Source organism: Elaeis guineensis, chromosome 7 (genome assembly GCF_000442705.2).
Source record: "Elaeis guineensis isolate ETL-2024a chromosome 7, EG11, whole genome shotgun sequence".
NCBI lineage: Eukaryota > Viridiplantae > Streptophyta > Magnoliopsida > Arecales > Arecaceae > Elaeis > Elaeis guineensis.
Window position 1 is genome coordinate 2,876,726 of NC_025999.2, and position 22,229 is coordinate 2,898,954.

Consider the following 22,229-nt stretch of genomic DNA (forward strand, 5'->3'; position numbering starts at 1 on the left):
TATAAAATAAATAATAAAAAAATTTATCCATCATCTTCGATAGATAAAAATTGAGATACAGTATATCATTTCATCGAATTGAGTCACGTAACGCAATTAATAATGAAAGCTGCATCAATTTTTAATATAAAAAAAATTAATTTAATTATTTTTTTTAATTTTATTTTAATAAAATATTTTTTTCTCCTAAATCATCATCTTTCATTTTATTTTGCTTACGCTCGATAAAAATATTATAGATAATAACAAAATATTATAACAATCAATATGATATCATAAGAAATAATAACACATCTTAATAATCAATAAAATATCATACAGAATAATTCATAGGATGTTATAAAAAATAATTGAATGTCATAATTTGATACGACATTCTATGATAATAATATTATTTTTTAATAATTATTTATAAAATATAAAAGATATAGTATTATTATTATAATATTTTGTTATTTTTTATAATACTTTGTTGATTGTCACGATGTCTTGTTATTATCTATAATATTTTGATCAAAATAAATTAAAATAAAAAATGATATTTCGAAAGAAAAAAATATTTTTGTTAAATTTTTTTAAAAAAATTAAATTATATTAAATTTTTATAATATTAAAATAAATATAATTTTTATTATTATTTATATTATATGGTCAAATCCAATAAAGTGATGTGCTCCACCTCAATTTTTCTGGACGGTCGACAAGAATTTCTCATCAATGAAATTTGGACCTGGCCCACGTAAAGGTCCAAGAGGTCCATTAAGGGCATTTTAGCCATTAGAACTCAGGAACCGGAGACCGACGGGTACAGTACGGCATCTGCCGTGATCGGATCCACATTGTTAATGTAAGCCCAGCGATTCCCTCCCGATCCGCATCCTACGGTCCTGATTAATGGCCCCCACCGTAGCACACCGTCCCGGAAGACCCGCTGACGTCACACATCCTGTCATGTCTTAGTCCTCCGGCCCTCCCCTTCTCTCTCTGTCTCCTGTCCCACTGGCTCTCCCTTGGAGCCCTAAAATTCTAGGGTTTCAGAAATCTAGGGTTTCTCGATCCGAGCTCTCGAAGGACCTTCAATCGAAATGGGCTCCGCGTCCAAGGCTCCTTTGGATCTTTTTTCCCAGGAGAGGATTCCAGAGTTCTAATTTTTTCCCCCCGAATTTTATGGGCTTTTCTCTCTCAAACTAGTTTTTTTTTTCTTTTTCCAAAATCTTTTCTTTGATCCCGAGAGAGAGAGAGAGAGAGAGAGCGAGGGGAATGAGCGAAAACCCTAGCCAGCCGACCGACGTGAAGCCGTTGGCCGGAGGTCTTTACGCGGCCCATCCGGCCCCCGCGCATCCCGCGGTGCCCCTTCCGGGGCGGATCGACGAAGTACCGGGCAGCGGTGGCGAGGGTCAGTTGATTGTGGCCGCCGACGCCCAGACCATCCAGCGGTACGCGGCGGAGCGGGACCAGGACAATGACGGCGGTGGGGACGGGATGGAGGAGGATCACGATGGGACCATGGAGGGGGACGGGATGGAAGGCGACATGCCTTCGGACCACGCCAATCTTGGGGATCCTCATGGGATGGTCGCGCCTCAGGTTGCGGGGAATCAGTTGACCCTCTCGTTTCAGGGGGAGGTCTATGTGTTCGACTCTGTCTCCCCTGAAAAGGTGACATTTTTCCCCCCTTTCTTTGCACTTCATCTTCTGCATCGTGACGGGATTTTATTAAAAAATCGATTTTCTTTTCTTTGAGAGATAATGTTGTTTTAGAATTGTGATAGACCTGCCTGCATTACCCTACGTAGGTTCAAGCTGTTCTTTTGTTACTTGGAGGGCGTGAGATAAATACGGGCTTGGCCTCGATTCCATCTTCTTCAAATCCATATAATAAGGTCTAGTTCTGACCACAACCGGCTTGTAGGAAGATACTAAAGATAGATTTCATGAGGTGTTTAATTGGAAGGTTGCTCTTTTTATATTTCACAGCGATCAAATTTTCCTCAGCGAGTTGCTTCATTGATGAGGTTCCGAGAGAAGAGGAAAGAACGTAACTTCGACAAGAAAATACGTTACAATGTCCGCAAAGAGGTTGCTCTCAGGTAAGAGGTGGATATTACGATATTGTTCTTTTTTTTTAGCTTAGTATAAATCTCTCATTCTGATGTTGATATCAGCCTGGCATTTTGATATGAGCTTGAGATTTTGAACAAAGATACTCATTAACTATGAAAAATTCTTTATGGCATTCATCGATATTGGATGTTGTACTTAGCCATTGGGCTCTTGTCTGTTTTTTTATTATCTTGTCAAGTCTGTTGGAAAAAGATGGATCGTTAATGTCTGGTTGACAAGCCTTTATAAGGACAAGAGCCCAAAGCATAGTTCAGATCCTGCGTTGATTTTTATGTAATATTTGGTCTCTTCATGATGGGGGTGCAGCCCTTGGCAAAGAGGCATTTATGATGCCAATCATAGGTGCACAACCTGTCCTTACATGTGACTTTTTGATAATTTATGTTTGATTTTTTGCCCCTTGTTCTTGGCTGAAAATCCTTTTTAGCATTGATCCCTGATGAAACCTTGATACATCTCATTTAGTTGCCTTATGTGGTACACAATTTACAAGCTTTTGGCAGTACGTATATCACCATCTCTTTTTTGGCTATGATGTTCTTGGCTCAACAGGATGCAGCGGAATAGGGGTCAGTTCACATCATCAAAATCAAAGCCTGAAGATGTGACTGCAGGCATTACTAGTTTGGATGCTACCCAACGGTGGGGTTCTGTGGAAGGTCGACCAGAATCAGCTGCCACGTAGGTTTATATTTAATTTTGGCTATTTGAGATTTCTTAGATGAGAATCCAAATAAAACTGCTAATTGGTGGGATCTGGTATAACTTGGCAGTGTCTAAATTTAGTATGAAGATACTAGAGCAATTATTAACTCCCAAACATGGGATCTTGCTGTGAATAAAACCATATTAGGATGTGTTTGGTCGAGGACAAGCGGCGTTGCCAGCACATTATCTTTACTTTTTGATGCTTCATCTCCTACTCATGAGATGTCTCCAAGATATCTGTTAGGGATTTGACCTGGACATCCAGCTCTTGATTTTTTGGGACAGGACAAAACAGCTCCTCTACACCTTTGGACTTTTCTATTAAATGAATATTGTGACACCAAAATGGTTTCACCTGAAGAAAGGCCCCTACTTACACATTGAATGAGATCCAACAACCCCCATGGCATGCATGATGCAATCACTGGTTTCCTGGAACCTAGAACTAAATCCTATATGATGGTAGGGATATTCCTGAAGTGAGAAGTGAAAGAACTACTGTAGGAAGTTGGAAGAAGAACCCTTTTAGATTTTAGTTGATCAAGTTAATGATAGCCATTTGAAAGAAATATTGTAACAAAGTTAATCTTAAGTCAGATGGCAGGGAGTGTTTGTCCTGTTCACTAAGAACCAGGAGCTGGATGTGTTCTTAGAAGAAGAAAGGGACTTTCTGTGACTGGATCGGGAAAGATGGACCAACCCTTCTAAAATTTCATATCTTTCTTACCCTTTGGGTTATACTTGTTTGCCTACTTTCATTATCATGAACATGTCCTATTTTATGATACATAAAACTTGATGTTTAATATCTGGTGTTTAATGTTGCTGCGAATTTGTTCAGATGCCATCACTGTGGCATCAGCTCAAGGGCTACACCAATGATGCGCCGTGGACCTGGAGGACCGAGGACTTTATGCAATGCCTGTGGACTTATGTGGGCAAATAAGGTAATTATGTTATATAAATACTTTCATTACAAAATTGTACTCAATTAGATTATTCACTATATTTTTGACTGACCTCATGCTACACATTTTGATCCCCCTTTCTCACACGTGTGCAAGTTGAGTTTTGTTGGAGTATCCAGAAGAGTTTCTTGGGCATTGATTTGGCATTGTGTATTCATGCCTGATGGTACTAAATCCGCTGCTGCCATGTCCAACTTATTGGCATAGCAAGAACTTGGTGCCATTCTGGTGGAGCATCCCTAGCTGCTGTTTGAGTAGTTCAATTGACACCACAGAGTTGATGTTATGAACCACTGGTTCAAAGTTCTTTCTTTTCACAAAGAGCATAAAGATAGTCTTATAGTTGCCTATGTTTGTCCTGATATTTCATATAAAGTCTTGTTTACTAATAAAAATTCAATAAAGGTAGGCAATACTTTAGAGAAGTGTTAAATTATTCTTCATTCCCTTATAAGAAATACTTGCTGTTGGTATGCAGGAATTGACTTCTTCAATGGCTGTATGAAGATAATATTTTATCCATATGATCATGAATTTATGGACCAATTTTTCCATAGCATCATTAGATTTACTAAAAATTTTATGGAATTAATTTTGGAGAATAAGATTTTTGGAGTAGGATGTTGTAATATGTAGATAGGTTTGTAGTTGATAAGAGGGATTCATGGATATCCTGGATGGTTTAATATCTGATTTAGGCCAGATACAATGACAGATCCATTTTGCAGTAGTGGGCATAGGAGTTGTCCCAAATAATAGAACCTTAATTTGTTGGAAGAATCTCTCGGTTTGATAAAATTACTTGAAGATAGAGAGGGGTCGCTGCTTTTATTGGAAGGTAACCAGTAATGCTAGCCAAAGATCTTATGCTTTTGATTAAACACAAGGTGATTCTTTTACCAATGAAGTCAAACATATTGATGTTGAATCTTATAATGGTATGTTGCTGCATCAACAGTTTTCTATGTGAATAAAAAAGGGTCCTTGATTTTAAAATGCAATTTAATTTCTATCAATATGCTTCCTCCTTCCAATGGGTAGATAATCCAGGACATAATACTGTACGATGGTACATGTATCTTGGCTTGTTTGTTTTGGTGGGTCAAACTCATTCATTTGCTTGTTGAGTTTTTATTACCTACCTTTAGATGACTAATGCTCTCTATAATTCTAGTATTTGAAATATTTCTTTAACTTGTTGGAGGAAATGAAGACTCAGATTCGGTAATTATCGAAAAAGGAAGTGAACCAGATTTGACGTTATACTCATTTTAATAATAATTTACTAATGCTGCTCATAAATATACAGTTTAATGTTTTCATTTCTTTCTTGGTATGAAATTGGGAATCTATTACCACAAACGTTTAATATCACTACAGTTTAGCATTGTTTTTGTTATTACCCAATATGGACTAAATGGATTATTAAAGATACAAATAGTTTCAGGAAGTATTATCATATTTTAGGATTGCACAACAACACTTGTTGAGTTGTAACTGTTTTTACTGCTTTTCACTGCAAATCAACCGTTAGGCCTTAGCTTAAATCTGGAGCCTGAAGAATGATCCTTACCTGGCCCTAAAGGCTTCAAACTGTGGCATTGTTTCTACATGTTGACTTTGATCTATTGATGCCATATATGTTGGCTTTTGTAGCATGCCTGGGTATGTGAGATGCTATTTTAAGTGGTTCCCTTTTTTCATTATTAGTGTTAGTGGATTATATGTACTTAATCAATTTCCTATGAGATCTTACTTTTTGTGGGTTACTAAAGCACCTCTATTTCATTAGGCTAAGTTCTTGGTTAGTCAAGTGTTGACATCAAGTTTGAGCAGGTTGTAAAATGTTCTCATTCTCAAATTTTGTTGGGTATCTTGATTCATTAGATTGACTTACAAAATTGGAACAGGCTTTATTGGTCTTCAAGATGCATTTTGATGCCACATTTTGTTTGCATCAGTTATCATTGGGTACTAGTTTTCTAATAAAAAATTGTAGCTAAATTATGAATTGCATTGTGGTGCATACTTTTTTAAGGGGGGACCTCTGAATTCCTTGAGCTGGTGAAAGGTGACTCTTATTTATGCTTGTTGGAAATGTTAATCCTTTTTAATATTTTTCTTTCTTTGCTTGGCATTGACTTAGATATCCTTCCAAACTGATAGCCGAATGAGAATTTCCTTTGAATTGTTAAGTCAGTGGCATGTGTTTGATACGTTAAACATTTTACATAGGTTGTTCAAGGTCTGCTTTTTGGTGCTGTCTTGCAGGGTACAATGAGGGACCTATCAAAAAATCCACCTGCAGCCACTCAGAATGCCCTATCAGAGCCAAAGGAAACGGTGAGTTCTTTAGTTATTGCTGAAAGAAGAGCATTTCTTGCATTTTTAGGGATGTAAGGTCAGCCAGTTCTGGGCTTCCATTAGGTTTAGCCCTAGTTGACCTGGGATGAAACAACATAAAATTCCTAGGTTGGTGAAAGGCTATGTTTGCAAAACCTCCAACATAAGATGGACATTGTCAATGTTTTAAATAAAGGCACCAAACTCTACCAGTTTTCCATCAGAACAGTATAGTATTTGTACGTACCAGAACTGATCTCATCAAAAAGAAGGGAAAACTACCAGTACTGATTGGATAGGTTGGTAAGGTACCATTGGCATGCACTGGTCAGGCTGGTATGTATTGGTACTCATGGTTTCCACATCCTAGCACTTGTACATGTGCTGGATTTGCATTGGAATGGTATGGCACCGCTACCCCGGTGGTTTTTGAATCCATGGACATTACTCTTTCAAGTGCTTTGGCATTTCCAATTGCTTGTCACCATACAAGTTGGTTGGATCAATGCACATATCGAGTGACATCATTCGAGTGATTCCTTTAGTGAATTGAGTAATGTTCATGAGTGAGATTTCTGAGAATAATTTCTTCTAGAAGAAACAGGGACAGCTTATAAACATGTCTACCGCTGGTATGCCCTTTATTTCTTTTTACCCCCTCTGTTGATTTTTTCCCCCCTAAACTGCGTCCTTTATTTTTCCCCAGAATGAAACCAGCGCAGTAGTAGGGGAGCAGCAGCCTCTTCCACTTACAGCTAATGGTCATGGTTCATCATCATGAGAGGATCCTGGCTTGAGATGACTATTGGTGGTGGGAGCTACGCCTTGCCGGGTTTCCAAGAACCTACCACATTTTACGTGCATGCCTGTACTGTATGTTATTAGAGAATTAGATAGAAATTTTCTTTCATTTTCATGCTCTTGGTGATGCCTTAAGTTGATGTTCCAATGTTTAAGTTACCTTGGAGTCTTGCACATGGTTGCTCGGTAAAGGGAAACCTCTCTGTATTAGATTTTACGCAGACTTTTGCGGTGCCGTCTGAGAATGTTAGCCACGGTCTCTCTCTATGGGTTGCAATGTACGACCGGGAGTTTTTTTTTTTTCTTTCTTTTATTTAGTTAATTATTAGAAAATTTGAATGGTTATCTGGCTCACCAACATTAGAGAACTTGCAAGATGCATGTTTAGATTAAGCAGAAAGCCTTAAGGGAGGTTTATTTAGCTTTCACCGTAGTCAAAGTGCGCTGTACCTTGAGAAACTTGCAGATCAGTCTTCTTGCACTGAAGCTGTAATCCTGCTTTGGATTTGTGGGGATTCCTTTTTCTGTATGAAACCAAGTAATCTTGCGTTAGATTTGTGGGGTAACCATTTTCTTCATGAAACAAATACTCGTGGTGGTTCCTGCACTGGTGCATTTGGTGAATGTGGCCTGTGGCCGGAATTTGAATCTGGTGGGATGAAGGATCGATATGGTTTTGGTATTTGGTCATCTCGAGACATTCCAAGGTGCGTGGATTGGATTTGTGCGTGGTGCAGCGGTCTCTAACGCTGCGGCCTCTCATTTTTTTTCTTTCTTTTTTTTTTTTTTTTGGTGATTGCATGTGGTTCGGCCTGTTGTATATGGGGGTGATAATTTTTGACAAGACATGTGAATATGACATGGAATCGATGTGAAAAATATAGGCTCGGATTGAGCTGATGCGGGATCGAAAATAGGCCGATATGATTATAATTCTAAAATTTATGCAGGTTTATTGGTTAATCCACAAATTTGAATTTAATCTGTTTAATATTTTTATAAAATTTTTAAAAAATAAATTTATTTTTGAAAAAAAAATAGTGTGGTGTTTGTTGTGTTTTGAAGAATTATATATAATGTTAATGTTGTGTAAAAATTGTTTATAAATTTTTTTTGATTATTTTAATATGAATGGATAAATTTTTTATGTTATTTTATTATCAATTTCTATTTATATTATTATATTATTTATATTGTTATTAAATTTATTGAAATAATTTTTTTTTAATAATTTTACAATCGTGTTATATTCGTGTCAACTTGATACAACTCGTTTAATGATTGTGTTCATATCAATTTGATATAATTTATTTAATAATTATATTTATGTAGATGATCCGTCTATTAAGTAGATCATGTGCAGATTGTAAATTTTTATTTATTTACCGGATTTAGTTTACGTAGATTTGTGTTGAAAATAAGTTGATCCGTTTATGATCTGGGGACACAAAATTTCAGCCCTAGTTGTATGGTTGGTGATCTATAATCTCATGCATCTTGGGTAATATGGGTGTTTGGGAGCTTGCCTGAGGAGAAGATTTTCTCGAATCTTCCAGAGAAAAATTAATTATGGATCTTGGTAGAAACGTCGAGCCTTTCCGCATTTCTCTTGCGGATTCCATTGGAAAAAATAGATGGAGATTCCAAGGCGCCATGGCTCTATGCCGGTCACGATTCCGACCGTTATCGTCCTCAAAGATGACGTCATCAGTCTGCCTACCGTTAGTCTCACCGAAGCCCTTTTTATCCTCCCCTCTTCTATTCGTCGGTTTCTCTCATGGCCAACATCAAGCCTTTTTTTTTTGGGGGGGGGTGGGGGTTAGACGGATCATCAAGCTCTGTCACCGGCGTTTAGAAGGACTGGGAGTGAGAAGTTAAGGAGGTTAAGTGTTCCGGGGTTTTGGCGTGGGAGAGATGGACTAGGGGATGTCGTCCTCCACCTCGGGCCGGTGGCGGTACCGTCGCCCCTCCTACGACTTGAAGCGGCCGAGGCGGATGGCGCTGGTCTCCATTGTTTTCGTCGTCGTCACCTGCGGCCTCTGCGATCGGCAGTCCATGGTCCGGAAACACGGGGTAGGCACCGATCATCTTTTCCATCTCTTTTTCTTTTCTAAAGTTGTGATCTTGGTTTCCGTTCGGGGTCTTTTCTTTTTTTTTTTTTTTTTTGGTAGTAAGGTTGTATTGAGAAGAAAAGATTTGCTCTAGATATTGTTCTTCTACATACAATGCCTAAAAAGAGCGTTCTTTTTAGAAAATGTGGTCTTTTCCTTTCTAATTTCGGTTAAAAGATGAATTCTTGGAGACTTGTGTATTATTAACGTCTAACTGACGAAATGATCTACTTGCTGTTTCGTTCTTCTACAAAGAAAAGCCTAATAACAGGGAGAAAGACTTCGTTTTCTTTCTTTTTGTATCAACGATACAAGAAGAATCTTGCACATTGCTATTTTTGGATGTCTTTGTTTTACGCAAGGTTTTGTTGAGAAAAGGGTTCTCTCCGCTTTATTGGTCTGCTACAAACAAAGGCTGAAAAAGTGTTCTCATCAGAGAAATTATTCTTCTTCTTTTTTTTTTTTTTAATTTTGGATAAAATAAGGAATTTGCAAATTCTTTTTATCAGCGACTATAGTTTTATTTGTAGACAGAGTGGAGAACTGTTACAGAAAAAGATTGGCCTGTCCTTTTTTTTTTTTTTTTTTTTGGCAGAAGATAGGCTTGTCCGTTAAGAGACACATGTAACCATCTCTATCTTTTAGGAGCTCTTTTTCAAAATAACATAAAAAAAAATTATTTACATAAATAATATAAGTTTGAACTTATTTATCTATTTGATGCAAAAATGATAAAACTATTTTTTATCATCCACGTCACCCACCCCCAATTTCCACATAGATCATGCGAAAAAAAAAAAAAAAAAAAATATCATTGTAAATTGTTTTTAAAAATATTATTTAAAATGACGTTTTTAAAAACATCATACTATTTGACGTTTTTTAATTTTTTCAAAAAAAAAAAAAAAAAAAATGATCAAAAAATAAAATTTTAAATTTTAAATTTTTAAAAAATAAAAATTATAATTTTGATAAAAATAAAAATTAATTTTTTATTTCAAATTATCTTTTAAAAAAATATATTAAAAAAATTATTTTAAAAAATTAAAATATCATAAAAAAATTAAAAAAATATAATTCAAAATTTTAAGAAAATAAAAATTTTAATTTTAATTCAAATAAAATCATCATTTCAAATTACAATCTCCTTTTTAAATTAATTTTTTAAAAAAATATCATAAAAAAATAGAAAAAAATAAAAATATCAATTTTGAATATATTTTAAAAAATAAAATTTCAAATTTTAATTTAAATAAAAAAATAATTTTAAATTATGTTCTTCATTTAAAATTATTTTTTTAAAAAAATATCTAAAAAAATCTTTAAAAATTAAAAAATAAAGAATACCATAAAAAAATAAAAAAAATAAAAAAAATAAAAATTATAATTTTAAATATAAAGAAATAAAAATTTAATTTTAATTCAAATAAAAATCATCATTTCAAATTACTTTCCCCATTTCAAATTAATTTTTTTAAAAAATATATAAAAAAAATAAAAAATATCATTTCAAATTACTTTTTCCACATTCTCGTATTTTTTTTAAAAAATATTCCATACAAAGAAGTAAAAAATAAGAAAATGTCCCTCACTTGAAATAACTTTAGCATAACTTTACGTTATAATTTCTATAGCTCTTGTAGCATAACTTTTTTTCTCCTAATGTTTTGAGACACATTCGAGTATGTGTATCCATATCCACAAAGCGTAATATCCGATCACTTGAAATTAAATAATATAGAATAAAATTAATATTTAATAATATTAAATAGAATATAAATATCAAGCGTACAAAAAATAGTACAATAAATGTTACAAAAATACTTAGTATAAATCTAAAAAAGACTAAGTCCCACAAGGACGTTGTGGTGCCCGTGGTCACTTGAACCTTCTCAGGAATGTCCTCGTCGGCTGATCCTGCTCCTGCTGTGACGGCTCCTCCCTTATATCAGTGGAGGAGGTATGTCGGTCATGCTGCTCAGGAATAACTGATGCTGTCGGATCATCTACGACTGAACGACCCGCTCAACCCTCTCATCTGGATACACGGATGGGCCTGAAAAGAAAGTATCATACTCATGTGGTTAACTGGTACCCGATGATGTCATCTAAGGGATGTAGAAAGAAGAATACGCTGCATCTGTGGATCAAAAAGCGGTGGCATCTGTGCAGCATCTAATGATGACATCTGCGGAATATGCGGTGATGACATATGTGGAACATATGCTGACGGCGTATATCTCATATCTGGCTCATCGACTGCTCCATACCAAGGCGCACAGCTATATGGATCAACACCAATCGCCACCAATGTTCCAGACTTGTTCTCTCTATCTCATGCAGTATCCGAATCCGTTCGTCCTCATCAGTCATAGATAAAGCACGACGAGCATCCAACACAAGATCTGACATAGAATCAGTCTATAAAATAAAAATAAAACAGTCAATATACTGTAAAATATAAAATAAAAATATAACACAAACAATAAAAACTAATTTTTGTAGTCTTACCAAAAGACGCACAGCAGAACTCTCGCCTCGTATCCGAAAACTGCATACCGAGACTGTCCAATGACTCGCACTGTAATACTAAAAAATCAAGCCATGTAGTCATCGGTATATGAACGGACTCTCAAAATGGGATCACCATGAACAATGTGATCTCGATGTGCATCCCAAACATCAATATACGCTGCATGTCTGATACGCCAGTCAATACGAGCTCTACCTCGTTAATCAATACGATAAAGTCTCTGGCTGGTATCAAACTGCTCTGGGATATCCTGAATCTGACCAAACTGCCGCAGGACACAATCGGAAAGATGCCACTCTACCATATCAAAACAAATAAGTAGCACCCTAACAGTCCATATGTCATGTTCAACTGTACGCATCTGCGGTAATATAACCAATATCTCATCTGTATATGACTCCCACAAAAACTAATAGAGTTAAAATAAAAAAAATAGTAAGCTAAGATTTTAATAGATTATGACAACTTTAAAATGATATTTGTAAAAAATTTAAAATTTACTCGTCTATATGTATCAACTAATGTATCCAACTGGCACCTATAAACTCGTACCACTCTCGTTGATACGAGATGAACGTTGAATGCAACGTTCCATCTGTTTCACAATCTACTCATGTTAAATAAATTTTATCGAATTTAAAACAGTAAGTTTCAAATAATATAAATAATATTTTTATACCTATATCTCAATGGTCCATCTAGTCTGAATGGAATATCAGGATCATGCTGTTCTGATGGCATCTCGAGCAACTGACGTCGTAATGGACTGATAGTCGGCATACGCTCCCATACCTAAATCTGTAAATTTCAAAAAAATCATACACGATATACCCAATGTGAATATGAATATTAAAAATAAAAATTTATAATTCACATACCTATAATAATACAAATAACCATAATTTCGTCTGATCAGCATAAGAACCCCGACACATAGCTCTGTATAGCAAGTAGTACTGCACTACCCCAATGAGTCTACGAGCGAAGTCTAAATCCTTAATAATGGCAAAAACATCAACTTCATCTTATTCGATGAAGTATCGGATAACAGGACATCACCTGACAACCGCAGCACCTGACCCCTAACATACTGCTGCACCATCTCCTCTGGTGCATCATCCGCAATATGAAAATGTCGATCACGATCATCCAAACACTCAATCCTGAGTCGTGAATGATCGAAAAAATGTGCGTCGGACTCAAACCCTAGCAATTGCAAGCACAAAGCCTGCCACTCCAGAATGGTAAGCATGGGATCAACTCCGTAACTGCATCGCCATCAACTGGTAGTCCAGTAAGGATGCCGACATCCTGTAAAGTGATGGTCGTCTCACCAAATGGAAGATGAAATGTGTGTTTCTGGATGCCATCTCTCAAGCAAAGCAGTAATAAGACAACGTCCATCTATATACGACCGATCGATATACTCCATAGAATCCAAGATATCGTAAATAATCCAGCACTCTATGTGGGATGTCCTCTGTCTTCAGAAGTCAGCATCAGATCGTCGTAGACGAAGGTGTCTGGGCTCCTGCAATAAAATATAATAATTAGATAATGTATATGAATTTTAAAAAAAATTAAATAGTAAATAAGATTTGAATTCTTATGCCACCATCTAAATAGTCTGTGATCGATGATGCTCCTGCAATGTAAGAAACTGCTGTCTCGAGGATCGAGATACCGCGGATCGTAGCATAATATGCTAATGAATCTAAAATAATGATATTATCACAAGTGTATTAAAAAATAAAAATATGATATGATAGTCATTCATTTTATGAGAAATATATTTTAAACACAATATTGTCACACAATACAACTTAAACACAAAATTCAGTTCATCTCACAGAAATACATAAAATAATGATGAAAATACATCTTCGGAGCTTTTAATTTCTTCCACTGCTTGAAGTTGAAGTGTGTTAAAGTATCCTAGGACAGCGGCGGCGGTCATGACCCTGTTCCTTACAAATGTCACAGTGATTTATACTTCTTATTTGTCTATCATCCATCTCATTTCGTAGTCTTGTTGACTTTGGTCTACCTTTCTGCTTGGGTCTGAAACGATGATATCAGGAATACATTTGAACATACGTGTATGCATCCAAGAATCTTCATGTGGTAATGGATTAAAGTCACTGCTCCAAGCATTCATATATGCTGTAATTGTATATGTATCATCCACAAAACCACTAAAATGTACAGCAATTTCTTGACACACAGCTAAAACGTGTGAACATGGATATTTGTACATGTTCCACTTTCCACAAGAACATTTTCTTTCAGCTAAAGTAACAGAATGAGAATTTTCTCCACCTCGTAACCCTGCGCTTGCTCTCCTCGTAAGCACTTCATATATACCTCTTTGAAGGTTGAATGCTGTTACTCGATGCTGGTTAGCTTTAACTTGATCTTCAGCAATCTTAATTGCAACATGAGGAGTAAAAAGATTATTTGGATTCTCCTCTACATATCTCAAAGCTTGGGCATGCCTCGTATTGAAGTATTTCACAAGACGATAAAATGTCATTTGAACACAAGCTGTAATTGGCACATTTCTAGCTCCTCGTAAAACACTGTTAAAAATCTCCGACAAATTTGTAGTTAAGACACCATAGCCGCAGGCCATTATCATGTGTCAACGTCCACTTCTCCTTTTCTATCTCGGACAACCAGCTCCAAGCCTCTTCATTCACTGTTCTGATCCTACCCATGATAAAGTTGAACTTGCGAATTTGATGAGCGCTTCCTGCTTGCCATACTGCTCTTTTCAGCTACACATTTTTAAAATGAGTGTTGAAATTACTGCAGATATGTCTTAAGCAGTATCGATGATGGGCACGTGGTGGACGACTCATCTGCGATGGCATTTAATATACCTGGATGCCTGTCAGAAATTAAGCATATTCCATTTCTATCTTTGACGATATGTGTTCTGAGCTGGAAAAGAAACCAACTCCAACTTGCAGTCGTCTCCTCATCCAATTATGTGGATGGAGACGACTGCAGTTGGAGTAGAAAGCATAATTGTGGATGAGGAGACGACTGCAGTTGGTTGGTTTCTTTTCAGCTTAGAACACATATCGTCAAAGATAGAAATGGAATATGCTTAATTTCTGACAGACATCCAGGTATATTAAATGCCATCGTAGATGAGTCTATTGGATGGAGTCCACCACGTGCCCATCATCGATACTGCTTAAGACATATCTGCAGTAATTTCAACACTCATTTTAAAAATGTGCAGCTGAAAAGAGCAGTATGGCAAGCAGGAAGCGCTCATCAAGTTCGCAAGTTCAACTTTATCATGGGTAGGATCAGAACAGTGAATGAAGAGGCTTGGAGCTGGTTGTCCGAGATAGAAAAGGAGAAGTGACGTTGCATGATAATGGCCTGCGGCTATGGTGTCTTAACTACAAATTTGTCGGAGGTTTTTAACAGTGTTTTACGAGGAGCTAGAAATGTGCCAATTACAGCTTGTGTTCAAATGACATTTTATCGTCTTGTGAAATACTTCAATACGAGGTATGCCCAAGCTTTGAGATATGTAGAGGAGAATTCAAATAATCTTTTTACTCCTCATGTTGCAATTAAGATTGCTGAAGATCAAGTTAAAGCTAACCAGCATCGAGTAACAGCATTCAACCTTCAAAGAGGTATATATGAAGTGCTTACGAGGAGAGCAAGCGCAGGGTTACGAGGTGGAGAAAATTCTCATTCTGTTACTTTAGCTGAAAGAAAATGTTCTTGTGGAAAGTGGAACATGTACAGATATCCATGTTCACACGTTTTAGCTGTGTCAAGAAATTGCTGTACATTTTAGTGGTTTTGTGGATGATACATATACAATTACAGCATATATGAATGCTTGGAGCAGTGACTTTAATTCATTACCATATGAAGATTATTGGATGCATACACGTATGTTCAAATGTATTCCTGATCATCATCGTTTCAGACCCAAGCAGAAAGATAGACCAAAGTCAACAAGACTACGAAATGAGATGGATGATAGACAAATAAGAAGTAAGAATCACTGTGGCATTTGTAAGAACAGGGTCATGACCGCCGCCGCTGTCTTAGGATACTTCAACACACTTCAACTTCAAGCAGTGGAAGAAATTAAAGGCTCCGAAGATGTATTTTCGTCATTATTTTATGTATTTCTGTGAGATGAACTGAATTTTATGTTTAAGTTGTATTGTGTGACAATATTGTGTTTAAAATATATTTCTCATAAAATGAATGACTATCATATCATATTTCTTATTTTTTAATACACTTGTGATAATATCATTATTTTAGATTCATTAGCATATTATGCTTACGATCCGCGGTATCCCGATCCTCGAGACAGCAGTATTCTTACATTGCAGGAGCATCATCGATCACAGACTATTTTAGATGGCGGCATAAGAATTCAAATCTTATTTACTATTTAATTTTTTTTTAAAATTCATATACATTATCTAATTATTATATTTTATTGCAGGAGCCCAGACACCTTCGTCTACGACGATCCGATGCTGACTTCTGAAGGACAGAGGACATCCCACATAGAGTGCTGGATTATTTACGATATCTTGGATTCTATGGAGTATATCGGATCGGTCGTATATGGATGGACGTTGTCTAATTACTGCTTTGCTTGAGAGATGGCGTCCAGAGACACACATTTCATCTTCCTTTGATGAGGCGACTATCACTTTACAGGATGTCAGCATCCTTATTGGACTATCAGTTGATGGTGATGCGGTTACCAGAGTTGATCCCACGCTTACCATTCCGGAGTGGCAGGCTTTGTGCTTGCGATTGCTAGGGTTTGAGCCCGACGCACATTTTTTCGATCATTCATGACTCAGATTGAGTGTTTGGATGATCGTTATCAATATTTTCATATTGCGGATGATGCACCAGAGGAGATGGTGCAACAGTATGTTAGGGGTCAGGTACTGCGATTGTTAGGTGGTGTCCTGTTACCCGATACTTCATCGAATAAAATGAAGTTGATGTTTTTGCCATTATTAGAGGATTTAGACTTCGCTCATAGACTCAGTTGGGGCAGTGCAGTACTAGCTTGCCTATACAGAGCTATGTGTCGGGGTTCTTATGCTGATCAGAACGAAATTAGTGGTTATCTTGTATTATTACAGGTATGTGAATTATAAATTTTTATTTTTAATATTCATAGTTCACATTGGGTATATCGTGTATGATTTTTTTGAAATTCACAAATTTGGGTATGGGAGCGTATGCCGACTATCAGTCCATTACGACGCCAGTTGCTCGAGATGCCATCAGAGCAGCATGATCCTGATGTTCCATTCAGACTAGACGGATCATTGGGATATAGGTATAAAAATATTATTTATATTATTTGAAACTTACTATTTTAAATTCGATAATATTTATTTAACATGAGTAGATTGTGAAACAGATGGAACGTTGAATTCAACGTTCATCACGTATCGACGAGAGTGGCACGAGTTTATAGGTGCCAGTTGGATACATTAGTTGATACATATAGATGGATAAATTTTAAATTTTTTACAAATATCATTTTACAGTTGTCATAATCTATTAAAATTTTAGCTTACTAATTTTTTTTATTTTAACTCTATCAATTTTGTGGGAGCCATATACAGATGAGATATTGACTATATTGCCGCAGATGTGTACAGTTGGATATGATATATGGATTGCTAGGGTGCCACTTATTTGTTTTGATGTGGTAGAGTGGCATCTTTCCAATCGTGTTCTGCGGCAGTTTGGTCAGATTCAGGGCATCCCAGAGCAGTTTGATACCAGCCAGGGACTTCATCGTATTGATCGACGAGGTAGAGCTCGTATTGACTGGCGTATCAGACATGCAGCGTATATCAATATTTGGGATGCACGTCGAGATCACATTGTCATGGTGAACTCATTTTGAGAGGCCGTTCATATACCGATGACTACATGGCTTGGTTTTTTAGTATTACAGTGCGAGTCATTGGACAGTCTTGGACAGTCTCGGTATGCAGTTCTCGGATACGAAGGCGAGAATTCTGCTGTGCGTTCTGCTGTGCGTCTTTTGGTAAGACTACAAAAATTAGTTTTTGTTGTTTGTGTTATATTTTTGTTTTATATTTTACAGTATATTGACTGTTTTATTTTTATTTTATAGACTGATTCTATGTCGGATCTTGTGTTGGATGCTCGTCGTGCTTTATCTACGACTGATGAGGACGAATGGATTCGGATACTGCATGAGATAGAGAGAACAAGTTCTGGAACATTGGTGAGATTGGAACATTGATGGCGATTGGTGTTGATCCATATAGCTGTGCGCCTTGGTATGGAGCAGCCGATGCACTAGATATGAGATATATGCCATCATCGCATATTCCGCAGATGTCATCATTAGATGCTGCACAGATGCCACCGCCTTTTGATCCACAGATGGCAGCGCCTTCTTCTTCCTACATCTCCCAGATGACATCATCGGGTACCAGTTGGCCACATGAGTATGATACTTTCTTTTCAGGCCCATCCGTGTATCCAGATGAGAGGATTGAGCAGGTCGTTCAGTCCGTAGATTATCTGACAGCATCAGTTATTCCTGAGTAGCATGACCAGCAGACCTCCTCTGATATGAGGAGGAGCTGTCACAGCAGGAGTAGCCGGCGAGGACCTTCTGAGAAGGTCCAAGTGACCACGAGCACCACGATTCCTTGTGGGACTTAGTCTTTTTAGATTTGTACTTAGTATTTTTGTAACATTTATTGTACTATTTTTTATACGCTTGATATTTATATTCTATTTAATATTATTAAATATTAATTTTATTGTATATTATTTAATTTCAAGTGATCGGATATTACGCATTGTGGATATGGATACACATACTCGAATGCGAATGTGTCTCAGAACATTAAGAGGAAAAAATTATGCTACAAGGGCTTTAGAAATTATAACGTAAAGTTATGCTAAAGTTATTTCAAGTGAGGAACATTTTCTTATTTTTTACTTCTTTGTATGAAATATTTTTTAAAAAAAATTCGAGGATGTGAGGAAAGTAATTTGAAATGATATTTTTTATTTTTTTTACATATTTTTTTAAAAAAATTAATTTGAAATAGGGAAAGTAATTTGACATGATGGTTTTTATTTGAATTAAAATTAAAATTTTTATTTTTTTATATTTAAAATTATATTTTTTATTTTTTTATTTTTTTATGGTATTCTTTATTTTTAAAATTTTTTAAGATTTTTTTAGATATTTTTTTAAAAAATTAATTTTGAATGAAGAAAATAATTTAAAATTATTTTTTTATTTAAATTAAAATTTGAAATTTTATTTTTTAAAATATATTCAAAATTGATATATTTATTTTTTTTATTTTTTTTAATTTTTTTCTTTTTTTATGATATTTTTTTTAAAATTAATTTGAAAAGGAGATTGTAATTTGAAATGATGATTTTTATTTGAATTAAAATTAAAATTTTTATTTTTTTAAAATTTTGAATTATAATTTTTATTTTTTTAATTTTTTTATAATATTTTTATTTTTTTAAATAATTTTTTTCATATATTTTTTTAAAAAGATAATTTGAAAAGATAATTTGAAATAAAAAATAATTTTTATTTTTATCAAAATCATAATTTTTTTTTTTTAAAAATTTAAAATTAAAATTTTTATTTTTTGGCCATTTTTTCTATTTTTTTTTTTTTTGAAAAAATTTAAAAGCGCCAAATAGTATGGCATTTTTAAAAATACCATTTTAAATGGCGTTTTTTAAAAACTCATTTACAATGCCATTTTACAATGACGTTTTTTAATTTTTTTTTTTCGCATGGTCTACGTGGAAATTGGGGGTGGGTGACGTGGATGATAAAACGCCATTCAAAATGGCATTTTATCGTTTTTGCATCAAACCGGTAAATAAGTTCAAACTTACATTATTTATGTAAATAAATTTTTTTTATATTATTTTGGAAAAAGCTCATCTTTTTAGCAAGCTTATATAATCGGTAAGGTTGTTTCCAGTGAGAATAGTTTACTGTACTAATGCAATACAAAAAAAATTTTTATCGAATTGATGCAGATTTAAACTTATTTATCAAACTAATGCCAAAGCTAAAAATATCATTTGGAATGGTATTTTTTTAATAAAAATATCATTCCAAATGATGTTTCTTTAGCCCAAACAGCCACCCTTTTGCAGCCTACATAGAACCCTCCCTCCAAAAAAAAATTGGTTTAAAAGTGTCATTGGAAATGGCACTTTCCCCCAATGACGCTTTCAATGGCCCTTTCAATGGCGCTTTTAGAAGTGCCATCCAAATGGGCCTTCTTAGTCTTGTCTCCTACATATTTATGGCTGGATTGAACTTTTACATCTTGGTGCTCCAGCGGTAGTTGTGCTATTGGTGGTGCCGGAACAGTACCGACTGGATTGCTATTCGCTAGGACTGCATTTAAGATTGTTGGAGCATTACTGGCACTTCGGTTTGCTTGTGAGACTAGTATTCAGATTGTAAGTACTATCTCAATTGGCTTGCTCCAATGGTGGCGATGATGGTAATAATGACGGTGATGTCGGTGGCATCTTGGATGGCTGCGGTGGTGGTGTTGGCTGGGACTTTGAATCTAAACTTGAAAATAGTAAATTATAGTCTTAAAAGACCAGTTAAGTCAACTCAAAGTCAGTTTGAGTCGACTCTTGAAGTCCTGACAATCTGCTTTAACTTAAATTCACAACACAACACTTGAATTAACTCATAGCCAGTACACATATCTGTTTAAAATTTTTAAACCCAATTCATCCTCTCCTCTTGGGTTGTCTATATGGGCCACATATTTTTTTTGTTGGAGTATGTCCCCTCAATTGGCACCTTAACGTGATATGTTTTTCCCATATATTAGAGAAGTGGAACTAACTTGTCTAAACTTATTTTTTGTTATTTCAAAAGATGTAATTGAATTATTCAACATACTATTATTATTTGTATTTTGATTTGTATGCCCTTTTAGTATGGCATTTTCTCCGTCAATCTTTCGAGACACATCTAAAGACCTGTATCCATATCCACAAACCATAGCATCCTAAACTTGAAATTAAACAAGTAAAATATCTAAACTAATCTTTGATAGAAACAACAATTAATAATATAACATAGAATAAAAATGTCAAGTCTACAAAAGGAATCCCATAGTACTACAAGTCCAAAAAATGTTAAGTCCCATAAGAGCATCGTGGTGCCTGTAGTCGCTTGGACCTTCTCGTGGTCATACATATGAGGAATAACAGGTGCTGTCAGAGCATCTGCGAGCTGAGTGACCCCCTCATGATGCTTTGGATCAAATAGGCCTGATAATGGAGCAGTGTGTCCATCTACTCAATGAAAAATGGCATCGATGATGATGGACAATCCCAACTGCGTGTATCATGCTGGATCTTAGAGATATGTGGAGAGTCCAACTACCATATCTTTGAAAAATATGGTGATGCTGTAGGTGACCCAGTATGATAAACAGAGATGTAATCAACTTGCCCAATATCCTAATATGTATGTCTGATAGTGTCATTCAATTGGTCCAATGTGACCAATTGCTCTGATTCATCATTAGTAGCGATAGCATGTTGTGTGGAAATTGCTATCTCATCCAAATGCTTCGTCTGCATAAATCATACAACATAGTTAACGATTAGAAGTAAAATAAAAACTTAATGAATTGAAATTCAATATGACATTGACATAAGGTATAATTTTTGTAGTCTTATCAAAATGAGTACAATAGAACTCTCACCATCATATCCTGAAACGGTATACCGAGGTTGCCCAATAACCCAAACTGTGTAATGCTAAGAAAGTAAGCCATGTAGTCCTCGGTATATAGATGGCCTCCTAATATTGATCATCATGAACTATGTGATCTCGTCGTGTATTTCAAATAGTGATATATTCTACACGTTTGATACGTCAGTCAACATGAGCTCTTCCTTATTGATCAAATATGATAAAATCGCTGGCTGGTATCAAACTACTCGAAGATATCTTGAATCTGATCAAACTGCTGCAGCACATGATCTGAAAGGTGCCACTCCGTCAAATCAAAACAAATAAACGGCACCCTAACAACCTATATATCATGTCTATCAGTGCATATCTGTAGTAATATGGACAATATCTCCTCTGTGTATAGCTCTCACAAAAACTGATAGAGTTAAAAATAAAGTCAAATTAGTAAGTTCATTTTTCTGTAGATTATGAATACTATAAAATGATATTTGTACATAAATCAAAATTATTCATTTATGTGTATCTACCAATGTATCTAACTGGCATCTTTAAACCCGTGCCACCTTCGTCGACACGTGGTGAACGTTGAATGCAACGTTCTATCTGCTTGACAGTATGTTCATATTAATTGAACTTCATCGGATTAAAAGTAATATTAAGTTTCAAGTAATGGAATCAATATTTTTATACCTATATCCCCAAAGTGCATCTAGACTGAATGAAACATTGGGGTCTTGCTTCTCTTGTGGCATCTCAAGCAATTGTTTCCGTAATAGGCTGATAATTGGTATCCTCTCCCATGTCCAAATCTGTCAATTTCAAAAAAATCATACATAATATGCCCAATCAGA

The 22,229-nt window shown here is 35.5% G+C and overlaps 2 protein-coding genes across 6 annotated transcripts in view; both read left to right on the top strand.

Annotated features, from left to right (window-relative positions):
• Positions 1–999: 999 nt before the first annotated feature.
• LOC105049329 (GATA transcription factor 20) lies at positions 1,000–7,225 on the top strand. The gene is made up of 7 exons (XM_010928951.4): positions 1,000–1,659; positions 1,797–1,883; positions 1,978–2,090; positions 2,677–2,805; positions 3,674–3,779; positions 6,072–6,143; positions 6,850–7,225. Exons 1-7 carry the CDS (start codon positions 1,261–1,263, stop codon positions 6,922–6,924), a joined length of 981 nt encoding a protein of 326 aa, XP_010927253.2. The 5' UTR covers positions 1,000–1,260; the 3' UTR covers positions 6,925–7,225.
• Positions 7,226–8,552: 1,327 nt separating this feature from the next.
• Positions 8,553–22,229, top strand: part of LOC105049330 (mannosyl-oligosaccharide 1,2-alpha-mannosidase MNS1) — a 48,470-nt gene continuing 34,793 nt past the window's right edge. Inside the window, exon 1 of one of the 5 annotated variants that reach the window (XM_073261320.1) lies at positions 8,553–9,017. In XM_073261320.1, coding sequence (XP_073117421.1) covers positions 8,871–9,017 — 147 coding nt within the window. In that variant the 5' untranslated portion in view covers positions 8,553–8,870. The remainder of the gene's footprint in view (positions 9,018–22,229) is intronic. The other 4 variants (XM_073261319.1, XR_012142966.1, XM_029265771.2 and 1 more) reach the window with 4 other exon arrangements.

What these genes read in the sequence shown, in the direction of transcription:
- LOC105049329 (XM_010928951.4), top strand. Translation starts at nt 1,261, where the DNA reads ATGAGCGAAAACCCTAGCCAGCCGACCGACGTGAAGCCGTTGGCCGGA. An exon ending in CTTCAAATCCATATAATAAG is followed by an intron (nt 1,884 to 1,977) that starts GTCTAGTTCTGA and finishes TATATTTCACAG; the next exon opens with CGATCAAATTTTCCTCAGCG. An exon ending in CGCAAAGAGGTTGCTCTCAG is followed by an intron (nt 2,091 to 2,676) that starts GTAAGAGGTGGA and finishes TTGGCTCAACAG; the next exon opens with GATGCAGCGGAATAGGGGTC.